The sequence below is a fragment of the Nelumbo lutea genome, chromosome 2, assembly GCF_056320005.1.
Source record: "Nelumbo lutea isolate HS-2025 chromosome 2, American lotus-T2T, whole genome shotgun sequence".
Taxonomy (NCBI): Eukaryota; Viridiplantae; Streptophyta; class Magnoliopsida; order Proteales; family Nelumbonaceae; genus Nelumbo; species Nelumbo lutea.
In genome coordinates, this window is record NC_142685.1 from 3,885,336 (window position 1) to 3,898,697 (window position 13,362).

General features: G+C 40.2%; 1 protein-coding gene across 13 annotated transcripts; it reads right to left on the bottom strand.

Moving 5' to 3' along the window:
• Positions 1-322: 322 nt before the first annotated feature.
• On the bottom strand, positions 323-9,440 carry LOC148868147 (uncharacterized). 13 transcript variants are annotated; one of them, XM_088969743.1, is made up of 13 exons: positions 9,322-9,433; positions 8,978-9,189; positions 8,569-8,867; positions 5,952-6,032; positions 4,029-4,133; positions 3,862-3,936; positions 3,367-3,491; positions 3,096-3,172; positions 2,714-2,905; positions 2,511-2,588; positions 2,327-2,392; positions 2,105-2,149; positions 323-769 (listed from the first exon to the last, which is right to left on the bottom strand). In XM_088969743.1, exons 6-13 carry the CDS (start codon positions 3,900-3,902, stop codon positions 635-637), a joined length of 759 nt encoding a protein of 252 aa, XP_088825869.1. In that variant the 5' UTR covers positions 3,903-3,936; positions 4,029-4,133; positions 5,952-6,032; positions 8,569-8,867; positions 8,978-9,189; positions 9,322-9,433; the 3' UTR covers positions 323-634. The 13 variants fall into 13 exon arrangements, with proteins under 13 accessions (XP_088825869.1, XP_088825875.1, XP_088825877.1 ...); XM_088969749.1 differs by having other exon boundaries at positions 8,978-9,440; XM_088969751.1 differs by having other exon boundaries at positions 3,367-3,488; positions 8,978-9,418.
• Between the last annotated feature and the right edge of the window lie 3,922 nt (positions 9,441-13,362).

Consider the following 13,362-nt stretch of genomic DNA (forward strand, 5'->3'; position numbering starts at 1 on the left):
GAATTGTTTCTGCTTAGTTGGGCGCATTAATACACTAGTTACGGGATCTGTGTGGAGGTTACGAACTACCCAAATAACTCTGAGGCGTGCGATGCAATAGGCTGGTCTAAAGATCGAGGTATACATGCTCCAGAGATCTCGGGCTGTCAGCGGGTTCTCCTCGTAAGTCACCTTTGACTCCTACAGCTCGATTAGTCTCTAAGGCAGGTTGCCGTGAATGAGGAGCCTATTAGTTCATCTTGGCCGAGGTGGAGGTCGGCCTAAGCAAGGTGTTTCAGACTAATTTTTCGAACTAGTTTGTTTACTCAGTGCCAAGATATTACTCAAAAGCCACATGTCACAATATGATTAATAGGACCAAATTACCCCTCATCATTGAAAATAAAAGGAAATTTGATCAAACATTCTATAAAAAAAAAAAAAAAAAAACATATAAAACAGTCTTCTATAAAAAAAAAACATATAAAACAGTACTTATTAAAAGTAACAATTTGATCAAATTGTGTAAATATAAAAAAGGTATTACAGATTTTTTATTCTTTGGGGGTGGGGGTTGAATATGATGACATTAAAGCCGATTTGAGAGAAGCTTTCTGTCAATACTCAATAGGTGCTTGTATTTGGGTATTAATGCCTATGGGAAATGCAGGCAGGTTCTCCTCGAAATAGATTGACCAACGCTGTCTTCTTTATTCAGATTCTGAGTAAATGAGACAGGAACAAGGCAAAGTCCTTTGCTGCGCAGGTCCCCTTTCTTTTCTTCAAAGCCCTATATGGAAAATAAACAAATTAAGGGAAAAAAAAGGAGAGACAGGGTGAGAAAGGAGTTTTTATGGAAGCTTTTAGCTTTGTGCAATTGATAGATGGTTTTGCCGACAGTAACACTACTTGAACTCAATCTGATAATTTCCAGTTTTTTATGAGTTATGACAGTTTTTTGATAATTAATATATGAGTTCAGTTCCATTTTTAGACAAGATGAGCATGCCAATTCTGAATTGAAATGATCAAAGCATGCTCGGTTGCCAGAGAATAATACAGTCGTTACTGAAGGGTGTTTTCGTCACTTTATATAACTATGAGATGATGAATAATAATACCATTAGGTCTCATTAGGTCTAGGGATGCAAGTCAGGCAGATGGGCCGGGTAATTGTCAACCCAGGCCCAATCTTAAGATTTGGGCCTAAGACCTGAATCCAAGGTCAAGTTTGATTTTTTTAATTTGGCGTAAAAATCAGCTTAGTTTGTGTGCAATTGTAATTTGAATTAGACATGGCTGTGAAACCAATGATAGTATCATACACCAGTGATTGATACACGACTCAATGAAACAGTTTGTGGGCCGCATGTATTTCATGACTGGTGCAGAGTACTACGTGTTACCACTGGTTTTACAGCCGGTGAACAGCCATTGCAGTTGGTCTGCCAATACATGTACATGCACCAGAAAATAGCTCTATGATGCGTGAAATTGTAGACCAACCAACCCTTCTGTGCCTCCCTGTCTGATGACTGATTGATTATTGATTGGTTATAAGATACTTTGGGGTATCATTGTGTGTGTGTTTTTTTTTTTTTTTGGAAAATTCCCATTAAATATCCTGTGATTGAGGGCTAGTGTCGAATTTTAAAATACGATAATTCAATACCTCAACTTTTAAAACGTGTTAATTCAATATTTATCGTTAATAATCCTATTAAACAACTGTTAAGTGATATTTAAAAATATACAATTGTGAGTGTTATTTAATTCTTTTTATCAATCATCTAAAGGTTAACAAAGAATGAACAATCCCAAGTCCTTATCTCTTCTATTCAAGAAAATTGGGGTTATCTAGATTATTTATATTTTATCAACGTTTGGATAATTGATAAAGAAAATTAGATAATACTTGAATGACATTTGTATCTTTTTAAATACTACTTAAAGACTGATTAACCACAAGTGCTAAATTAATACATTTTGAAAATTTGGGTACTGAATTATTGCATTTTAAAGTTTTAACATCAAATTGACACTAAACCTAAAATACAGAGTAGTAATAGGAACTTTCACCCTTTTTTTTCTTTTTATTGGTTGATGCACGTGATCTAATTCTTACCTGGGGAAGAAGAGGTCCGGCGGTGAAGTATGGGATAGTTAACGTCTGAAACAAAAGAACATACGTCATACTCATATTGCCAATAAGATCAATGAACATTATTAAACTGAAGTTTCCCTCTTTTGAAGCGATGAGGGAGTTTCTAGTAAACAGTGGAAGTTAACTGGAGAAAGGTAGGAGTTGGAAATAAACAGAGGCATATCAGTAAATGTGATGTCATACACAAATCTGTTCATGCAAGAGCTTGATGTAAACAGAGGCCTCTTGAAGCACTGAAGCGGTGTCCGTCTGCAACCAACCAACAAATTCCACATGTAGTTTACTAAAATGTGAAACCGAATATTTGCTCTTCCCGGAAAGAAAAATAAGAAAAGTTAAACATTAGATGGTTTTCATTGGTATACACCTTGCCAAAGGGAGAAACCAGCTTTTGAAGAGCTGTTACTCTGTCTCCTAGCTTTTGGGTCCTCCTCACTGCTGGCAGCTGCTCACGGCCGGGAGAAGAGAGAGTTTGTAAATGACAAAACAGTTAAATAAGTACTTTGTAATTTGGACTCAACGTATGAAAAAAAAGAAAAGAAAAGAAAAGAAAATTTTTTATTTACGTACTTGTTGTTGAGTATTAGATCGTAGTAGTTCTTCAGGAGTTTGATAATTGCGATGTTGCGGGTACTCCAGGCACACAGCCTTCTTTCTCTTGACATCTTTCTTAGCTGCGCTGTTGTTGTTGTTGTTGTTGATTCCTCCACCGACCGTAAGAGTCCGTTTTCTCTCGTTCGGTACGAGCTCTTGATGAAAACTCTGTGACAGAGTAGGGAATAAACCATATCAGTATGAACAGTGCAGGTTTCACAGCAGCGGCAGCAACAGCAGGAGGAGACAGTTTTGTCAATTTCCCTTTAAAGGTTAAAAGGAATGGTGAATTCAGATGGAACTTTCTTTCTTTGCTAAGCTTTAATTATTTGCAAGATCAGGGAGAGGAATAACTTACCAATTCAGTGTATGAAACCGGAAGCCTCTGTTGAGAGGTGGTATTCTCGTGCAGGGAAGCGGTAGTTCTCAGAAAAACTGCTCTTAAATGGAAACAAGAACAAGAAAAGAAGAAAAATTAATAAATGCGTAATAGATCAGATAAATGCATTTCATTTATCATGTTCATGATCACATGGACAAAAGCCAAAATCATATGGAGATTGGAATTGGATTCTCATCATCAAGATTTCAAATTTAGGGAGGGATTATTCTTGATTCTTCAGATCAACCTGGGAGGAAGCTGCTGATACTGCTGCTATCATTAGGGGTCTGGGGCATCTCTATCGTTGAAAGTGGATCGAAGCATCCAAAATGATGATCGTTGGAGAGATGCGAATCTGCAAAAGATCTACTGCTGCATCACAGAAACTCGTGTTAACGAGAAGCATTAATAATAATAAGAATCGGTCAAATTAGTTTTCTTTTTATTTTCAATGGTCAACACCCTCGTCCCATGTAGAGGTTGCTGCCTAGAGTAGAGTCTATCAATACTTCATCTGATCCTACGGTGGATGGGTCATGGGATCGGGGATACCCAATTTAATCTAAATGCTCTTTTGTGGGCCACCTCATTACTTAATTGTGCGACCCGGAATGATTGGCAAGTGTAAAGAGCGAATAACTCAACTTGCATTAATAATGATAAATAAAATAATAACAACATATGTTTCAGAAATCAAATCACACGGAAGAGAAGCTTAAACGTATTGAGAGAAATCACATACAATCCACCGAGCTGCATCGAGACGTTGGAGGTGGATGGCATCTGGAGTTCGTCGACTCGTTGCTAAACCTACTTACTACATATAAAAATAAAAAATAAAGCGCAACTTAGAGGTAGTTTATAGTTACTAGTTACAAAAAGAACTTTGATATTAGGGTTTTAAAATACCGAAGCTGCAAAGCTGTGAAGAGAAGAATGGAAAAATGGCGTATCTCATTCACGAAAAAAACTTGAGATTGTCTTTGTGATTGTGGCTTCTCTGTTTTCAGTCTCCTGCATGCATACAATGAAGATAAAACTTCTACTATATAAATTAAAATTCTCAGACGTCGAGAGAACACAAGGTTACTACTGTTCAAATCAAGAACCATAAATATCGGCAAGTCGAATTTAAGGAACCGAATTCGAAAACAAAAAGGCCGCGGGATCAGAGGTTTATAGCTAGGCACTACAGCACTAGCTTAGGACGACAGGAGCACTGTTTCTTGTATCACTCGACGTGCATAAAGCATAAAACAAATAGGACGTTGTATGTACTGGATTCGACATTCAGAAACCGAAAATAAGCGATTTGGGAAGAATAAAAGAAGAAACTAATAGAATTACATATAAACAAAAACGTTTGACGTAAAATTTCCTTCGAGTCGAATCCAGAAATAATAACAATAGTAATAATCAAATTGATGAAGTTTGGGGAAGAAAATAAAAGGAATGTAGAGCGGCTAGCTTTCAGAACCCTACCGCGATAAAAGCCTGTATATACTCGAGAAAGCACCAACATTGTTCATCTAACTTCTCTCCCTTTAACCTCTGCTCTGTAGGGAGGAAGAGAAGAGATGAAGAAAGCTACTCACTCTCCAGCTCAGCTAATGCCGGGATGGGGTGATTGGGTTGCAGTAACCAGCAAGAGATCGATGCTCTTTCTATGTTAAGCAGTTAAGCTTATTGATCGCAGTTTGAGTGCATGAATGACTCATTTCTGTTCTGAGGAGCTTTCTGTTCACGAGGTCATTGAATGCAACAAGATGGAAATGGAACGGCGTTGTGAGCAGATGAAGTAAAAGTGTAAGAGAAAGGCGGCTATTCTTATTTCATACTTGGTGGTCTTTGCATTACTAGAAACTCGTCCGTTTGATTTCGCTTTCATCCTTCCCATTTCCAGTTTTCACTCAATATCAAATTAAACACTAACTAAATTTTATTTTAGAAATTTCAAATAAATTAGTAAACTAAGAATTCTCTCCACGCATTTTCTTATCTACTATTAGTCTCTTTGTTAATTGAGAAACAAAGAAAATGGAGATATTATTAATTAAGAGAGAGAGATTTTCTTCCTCACCTGTACTTTTAATTACGAAATCAAGATTCCTTTCTTAAGATAATAAGAACAGTGAGAGGCTGTAAACACAGTTATTGTCCCAGTTCCCATATGATGAATTGGATCCATTTAATTATAGCTGGCTTTGAATGTTGTATGTTTACTAAATAGTCCTAGATTCAAATTCAAAGTATCATAGAATATTTTTAAATAATTTTATAAATAATAGATAATATCTAAGGGTCCGTTTGGTTTGCAGCTGGAACCGGAATGCTCCATTCCTAGAATCTGTTTGGTTCAGTCAGGAATCAGAATTCCTATTCAACTAAAAGCTGGAATCGGAATCAGCCAAAGTTTCTAGTTCTGCCCCTGTTAAAAGAACCTCAAAAACTGGTTTTCCACAGTTTGGAGACGCTGCCGAAGCTAATGCATTCATGTCTTCTGTAGTCAAAATTGATCAGGGAGGTCTATCCGAGGAGCTTTCCTGTAAGAAACAATTTATGCACTCATATTCTAGTTGTCCAATGCTGGACCAACTTGCCTAGGCCTACTAGTATGGATTTCATTATGTAAAGGTGTTATCTATTTTCCTCTCATATTTAAAAGTTTCCATCCTTATTTTCTATTTGTAATTTTTTATGCATTGATCAAAGACAAGAATGCCAATCTTCAAAAGGAGGTAAAATGATAAAGAGCCACCTAACATATATCTTGTTTCCATAAATATGTTGTGAAGAACAAAAAGTATGTAGTTGAATTTTGAAGAATGTTACCCCAGACAACTCTGCTAATTGTGTGTCCTCAATCTTGAAGGTGAATAAGCTTGGAACTGGGTCTACAATTGATTGACCAAGCTGAGAGGCAAGAGTGTAACCTTGTGACCATAATAAAATCCACAATTTGATCTTACAAATTTGCAGCACTAAAACAGTAAAACCAAGTTCTAAAATTATCAGAAGTCACGTACAAAAATTACAAAGAGCACTTTCATCCTTATCAATAACAAAGATACATTTTTGCAAGCAAAAAAAGAAAAAAAATACAAAGATGCATGATATTTGCAATGCAAGTTTTTATAACTAATACTTAACAAAAGGCCGCTCCAAATTACCTAGGCAGCTCCACTTCAGCCTCTGAGTCACAGGCCACTTGGGAGCAGACGAGATGACGAGGTACTCAGCCAAAAAATTGACACATCATGAAAAAATGATACATGACCAGAAACGGTTATTTCAATTGGCGCCGTCTGTAGGAAACGCTACAAAAAGCTAAGTTCTCACCCTCTGAAAGGCCAAGTCATCTTCTTCCAGAAAGCTAAGTTCTACTAAAAGCACTCACTTTTTAGTTTTCATTTTTTATGAACTCAAAGACTATGTAGGAAATTGATGGCCAACAGACTAAGCAGCTCTACCAACTTTATTTCAACTCCGTAAAGCCTCATCAGTCCTTTTTGCGAGGACTGGTGACCTAAAGTCAGTGGTGTTGCCCCTGTAGGTCGAGCTCCTAATAGCTTCTTGTAGGAGTGGTAACCGACGTCACTAACGAGGCTGATGTAGTGCAACCTGGCCAGGCGCGACCTAGCAACCTGGCCAGGCGCGACCTAGCAACCTGGCACAGGTGCGGCCTAGCCCTGGCACAACCTAGCACGACCTGGCACACGCGCGAACTGGCGAACTGATGAAAGACCTCGACACTACGATAAGTCTCAGTCGCCTCCTCGGCATGGGCATACAAGTCTCAGTCGCCTCTTCGGCATGGGCAAGATCAAGGAGAGTGGACTACGAGTCGCTTCCAGAGCCTAAGGGCTAAGATGCCGAACTGGCAAAGACTTCGGCACCACATAAGACCCAGTCGCCTCTTCGGCATGGGCAAGATAAAGGAAAGTGGACCACGAGTCGCTCCCAGAGACTAAGGGCCAAAATACCGAACTAGCGAAGACCTCCTCACCACATAAGACCCAGTCGCCTCTTCGGCATGGGCAAAATCAAGGAGTGAACTGCGAGTCGCTCCCAGAGCCTAAGGAATTGAATCGATGCTTACGAGCTCATTGAATTATTCATTCCGGGCCAAAAGGAGAAATTTACTCCCTTCGCCAAGTTACTCTTAGCTCGGGAGTGGGGGGCAAATGATGAGGGCAGATTTGGCCCTCCAATGATATTGTGACACATGGCACCTCAGAACAACTAGGTGACACCCGGAACCACTTTGGCAACAACTTGCCTTAGCCAAGTTTATGGTGTCCCACGTGGCGGCCCAGGCGCGGCCTGGCACAAGCGTGGCCTGGCGGCCTTGCCCTAGCGCGAGATGGTAGCCCAACACAGGCACGACCTGGCGGCCTGGTGGCCTGGCCCAGGCGCAACCTGGCACATGCGCCGACCTGGCGACTTGTAAGACGTGCTCGCCGACGAATTCGGCATGCATATCCTAACACTCCCACGATCCTTGGAAGTTGGCCCATGTGCCGAACGATCTGTAGGGTGGTCAACAGACATGGTGGTTACCTCCAGGAATCTCGAACCACTTAGACGACCTCGCAGAAATCTTGGATATGGTGCGTGAAGCCCACGCCAAACAATGCCTATATAAAGGCACCAACCCCAGAGGCAAGGGGAAGCAAATAAGAAAATTCTAGCTCTCATACTGTGTGATTTTTAGCTCGCAATCTACTATGAGAGTACTGACTTAAGCATCGGAGCAACCTCGTCAGGTTAGCCACCTCGGGTCCTCTGCAATTTGGTTCCTTGTAGGTCTCTAAAGAGCAACGAAGCACATCAATCCAGCTCGTCAGCTGGGCAGCTCGGCACCTAGGCAGTTCGGCACCTCACAGGCAGCCCTGCACCTGGTCAGCCCGGCGCCTCACAGGCAGCTCACCACCTGGTCAACCAGCATCTCACAGGCAGCTCGGCACCTCACAAGCAGGTTGGCACCTAGGTAGCTCCACTTCGGCCTCTAAGTCATCGGCCACTTGGAAGTAGACCAAATGACGAGGTACTTAGCCAAAAAATCGATACATCAACAAAAATCGATTCATCAAAAAACATTGATAAGTGTGATGTTTTTATTGTTGACAAGTTTTATTGGATGATCTTTTCTCCATTTCCCAGAATCCCAGCCGAGAGCAAAAAAAAGAAACCACTTCCACCATTAAAGCACCTATATATTACTGAAAAATACAGTAACAGACAGAAAAGGAAGGCATGTTCTGCTACAGTTTCGAAAGGCCGCTAAACAAAACCAAAACCCCAAAAAGCATCTCCACCAGCCAATCAATGTTTATGGAAATTTGAGCAGTGGGGTTCACTAGTAAAAGTTTTCTAGGGGAAAACACTTTGTCAAAGTGACAACCACACTTTTGAAATTCCAGGCACTAGGAGGAAAGATGCAACTTACACGAGCATCGAAGCCAAAGCGATTGATTCCTTTCCAATTATCCAAGTCATAAGCAGTGAAGTGCTTGCAACAAGCTGAAGCTTGAAGATGATTGCCAAGTTTTCCTTCTTCAAATGAATCCCCCTGAACCCCTCTCACAAAAGAAACTGCATACTTGCCAGAAACCAATGGGTCTTCACCTAGCGTTTCTTGCCCTCTACCCCATCTGGGGTCCCTGAATATATTGATGTTCAGAGCCCAAAACGTCCTTCCTTTGGCTTGCCCGGCATTGTATACAACTCGAGCTTCGGTACCAATAGCTTTCAAAATAAAAGTAAATTGAAGAATCAAACAATGCGCAGGGGATACAGATTCAAATGATTTTGCCCTTTTCTCATGAGCAGAGTTGTTACAGTGAATACTCGCTTACCTGTCCAATGCGATACCAGAGACGTTCATCAAACGATGCGGCAGTGAGGATGACCTGAGGAAAGCTCATAGCACGTTGAATGGTTCCGTTGAATCGGATGCCATGTCCGGCATCGGCGACGCCGTGCAACGATTCCGACCACCATTGATAGCTGGGAATACCAAGTCTGGGAATCGCCGCCACATTGTTAACGAGTTGAGAGATCTTCTCATCTAAAGTAAGACGAGAGTCAGGTCTTTAACTCTTTGACGGATGGGTAGAGATGTTTTGCAGAAGGGGAGGGAGTTGGTTGAAGGGTTTGCAAAATGGGAGAGATAAAAGGAGAGAGATCCATCATGACCTACCCGGAGTAATACAGGTCGAATCTTCAGAGTCCAACCGCCAAACTGTAGAAGGTTTGAAGGAGGGAGTGTCAAGAGAGAGGAGAAAGAGGGTTGGAGTGTGGAGAGAGAGGAGAAAGAGGGAATTGAGGGTTTGAGGGCTTTTTCCGTCATTTTCCTTTATATTGATTTAACCAGCTGGAATGGGAATCCGATTCCGGGGGGGTGGGTCGGGAATAAACCTGTTCATGGGCCGGGCTCGGGCCGGGCTTTCACTTGTCACTAATGAAAATATACTAGGCCGGAGCCCGAGCCTGGCCCGACCAATGGGCCTATAACTTGGGCCCGAGCCCGGCTCTGGTAAAAAGACCGAAACCCGAGCTCGAGCCCAAAGCCCGACCTAATTGAAAAAAAAAACAATTTTCCCTATTCAAATTAGAATTAAAAATTCGGATAGTATTTTTTTTCTATTTAAATGAACAATGGGCCTACAATATGATATTTTTTCCTTTCTTTTATATTTTAAAACACAATTTTACATTCTTAAATCAAAAAAGTTATTCAAATGGACATAATCACATAATTAATTTTAAGTTTAATATTAGGTCGGGCCAGGCTATTTTGACAACCCGAGCCTGAATCGAATTTATTGTGGGTCAGGCTTTTTGGCCTGACTTTAAGCCCGCGGGCCTATAAGCATGTTTAAGCCCGTTTGGGGGCCGGGCCGGGCTGGGCCATCGGACCACCTGGCCCATGAACAGGTCTAGTCGGGAATGACCATTCCCTCGAATGGGGGATTATCATTCCGCTTGAAATGGGAATCGGATTCCGATTCCACCCAACCAAACATCTAGAATCAGAATGACCCATTCTAATTCCAATTCCAAACTTTTATTCTTGCGAATCAAACAGACCTTAAGTTTACTTGTAATCTATTTTATTTATGATATATGATTATTTAATGGTGTTTACTTTAATTTATTAATGGTATAAGATACATGAACTCAGATCTCATGACTGACATGAATCCCATGGATACTATTTCATGTGAATTCGAATATTAGTATGAACAATTCAAATCGAATAGCTCTTAATAAGATTCCTTTATTGAACGTATCCTTTTCTTCTCTATCGCTGCTCTATGATATTAGTAAATTATTAAATTAAGAATGTTGTGTTTTCATATGTCCCGCTTGTTTTGCTTCGGCAAGAGTTTGGTAGTTGAAAACATATTACATTGTTATATATAATACATGCATAGATATATACCTGCATACATAAATACAATTTTTAGTAAGGTTTGATTGATTAACCTGAGCCTAGCTTCGGCGTTAAGTCAATCTAAACCGTTTTTTCCTTTGGATCATAGGTCATCGATTTGATTGTCCAAATTGGACGGGACAGATTAGAATATGTACTATATCAATAAAATAATATATAATTATATTATGCATGTAATTTATGTTTAAATTATTTTTTATCAATTTTTAAATTTTGTATAAAAATAAAAAAAATTAGGATTTGAGGTCAAAATTTTCTTTGGAAAAAATAATGGGACAAGGTGCTTTGGAATGCATAGATCTCAAAAAGTTATACAAAATTGTACATTTGAGCACAAAGTTATGACCTCCAAAAGTTTGTATTTACGTTTAATGTGCAACCTGTAATCCTTACTAACCAAATCAGCGGTCAACCACCCAAGTCAGATAATTTTTTACCAATCCCCTTAGTTCCAGGCTTGAAATCATGGTTGGGCGACAGTTAGACTGACAGGTTAGGCAAATCCGACTTGACTTTGAGCTTGGTTTGGGCTCAGACCTTAGGCCTGGGTTGGGCCTAAGTTGAACTTAAATCCAACCCAACCCACCCAACTAGCACTCCTACCCAAACCACAATTTCCGAGCAATAATTGGATCCTATGTTAGTCAACTTAGTCCAACCATCTCGTGATTTTCAAATCTAAATCTTAAACCCTAAATTCCTAAACCCTAAACCCAAACCCTTAAACCCTAAAATTGGTGCTTAAAATGATTTTGGTAAGGTGAATGTTCTCCAAATCCAAATGGGTAGGAACATACCAAATAAACTTATAAACTTATAACCAATAAATGGGTATTATAAATGTGGTAGATAAGGTGGTATTAAAGTCCAAGTATCATGTCTTTCTGATAACATATACCGCGATCAACCCTAACACTTTGTTTTGTTTGAAGGAAAAAGTAAGAAAATGAAAGGAAAGATAGAAAAACCTTTACAAACTTTATATAGGTTTCCCTTCATTTCCCTACCTTTTCTTTCAAGCCAAACATAGCCTAAGAGAAGGTGACCCAATGATTTAGATTAAGAAGTTTTATGAGTTGAAATTGACCGAATGATTATCCCCTATTTAATTTTGTTAACCGTAATAATGGTTAAACCCCTCCCTTAAACCCCCTAGATTTTTTGAAAAAGCCTTAATCCTCCCCTAAAACTTTGACATACCCTTAAAACTTTCCTTATATTTGGGAATAAAGGAACTTAAAGACCCCTTCCGTTACTTTTAAGTGGACAGCGACATTAAATGTCAATTATACCCATACTAATTCCTCATAGTAGGTTTTTTCTAATTCTGATTTTACCCTTAAGTTGTTTTTATAATATATGTGTTTGAGTAAAAAGAGGTGCAAGGATATTTTAATTTAGTTTATTTAGTTAAATATTTAAGGGTTTTTGGGGTTAAAGGGTATTTCAATATATGAGCTAAAAGATATTTTAATATATGTGTTTAAGGGTATTTCAATATATGGGCTAAAAGGATATTTTAATATGTGTTTAAGGATATTTCAATCATCAAACATTGGATGATTTTACAAAAGTGTAACAAGTGTTCTCTTCGCTGCGCCTTTAAGTGCCAACCACCATGCCTACAGTCGCCACTCCAGCGTCCAAGTGTGTGCCATGGGTGGACTATGCATGTATTTTTGTATGGGGGATTGCCAATGGCACTATTGTAATATTGTAGTATTCTTTTCCACCTTTTTGATGTTTCTTATTGTCACTCCTCCAAAAGCTTAACGTACTCTTTGAGGGGAAGTAGGTAGTCGAGTGAGTTCATAAAAGTGTAAAAGTTAAGCACGAGATCCCCTCGACACTGTATTATGTGCTTGTGTTTGCCACTGATTATTGTAATACAAATAGCCTTTTGCTAATTCGCGTTTCATCTTGTTGTCTTTTTGTGTGTGTTTGCTTTGTTGCGTAGGCTTACTCGCCCCTTTCGAGTGCCGCACGAGGCCCCAACAATTATCCCCATGACAGTTGGTATCAGAGCAGGAGCTCCTCTTAAGCCATTTGACCCGCGACGTGAGTGACAGCATGAAGCACAACAAGGACATCGTGGCGGAGATCGAGCATGGACTCTCCACAGCCCATGAGGCCGATGATGTGCCTGCTGATGACATCGGCAAGGACAAGGAACCAAAGCCCAGCAAACGTGAGAAATCTTCCAACAAGCATGCAGTCGTTAAGTTGCGCATGCTACGTTGTGAAGCCACCGTAGGTGAGATGCGAGACTTGATAGACGAGTTGCATCAAAACATGGAAGCCATGGACAACACACTAGTCGAGATTGAAGGTCGCTTGAGTAGAGTCGTGGACGAGGTCCGAGACATAATCAATGGCACGCTCAAGCAAATTTGTAGCACTGCGCGCCAACAAGAAGCAAGCTCCTCCAACTCGCAGGTCCAAGACAGGCTTAATAGTTTTCAAGCCCAGCTCGATGAGATGAAGAACAAGTGGGCAACGTGGAGAAGAAGCACCTCCACATCAATGGCCGTCCAGGCCCAACTATATGAAATGAAAGCGGAGTGGGCCTCAATGAAGTCCGCCGCATGTTCCTCCTCCGACACCCAAGCTCAATTAGAGGAGCTCAAAGCAGAATGTGCAATCCTGAAGAGGGACGTCGCTAATCCAACCAGCACTTTCTTTACACATACTCCCTCCCACATCAAGATTAGGGAGCCAACCCCCTATTCGAGAACCTGCAATGCAAGAGAGCTTGACAACTTCCTGTGGCAAATGAAACAATAC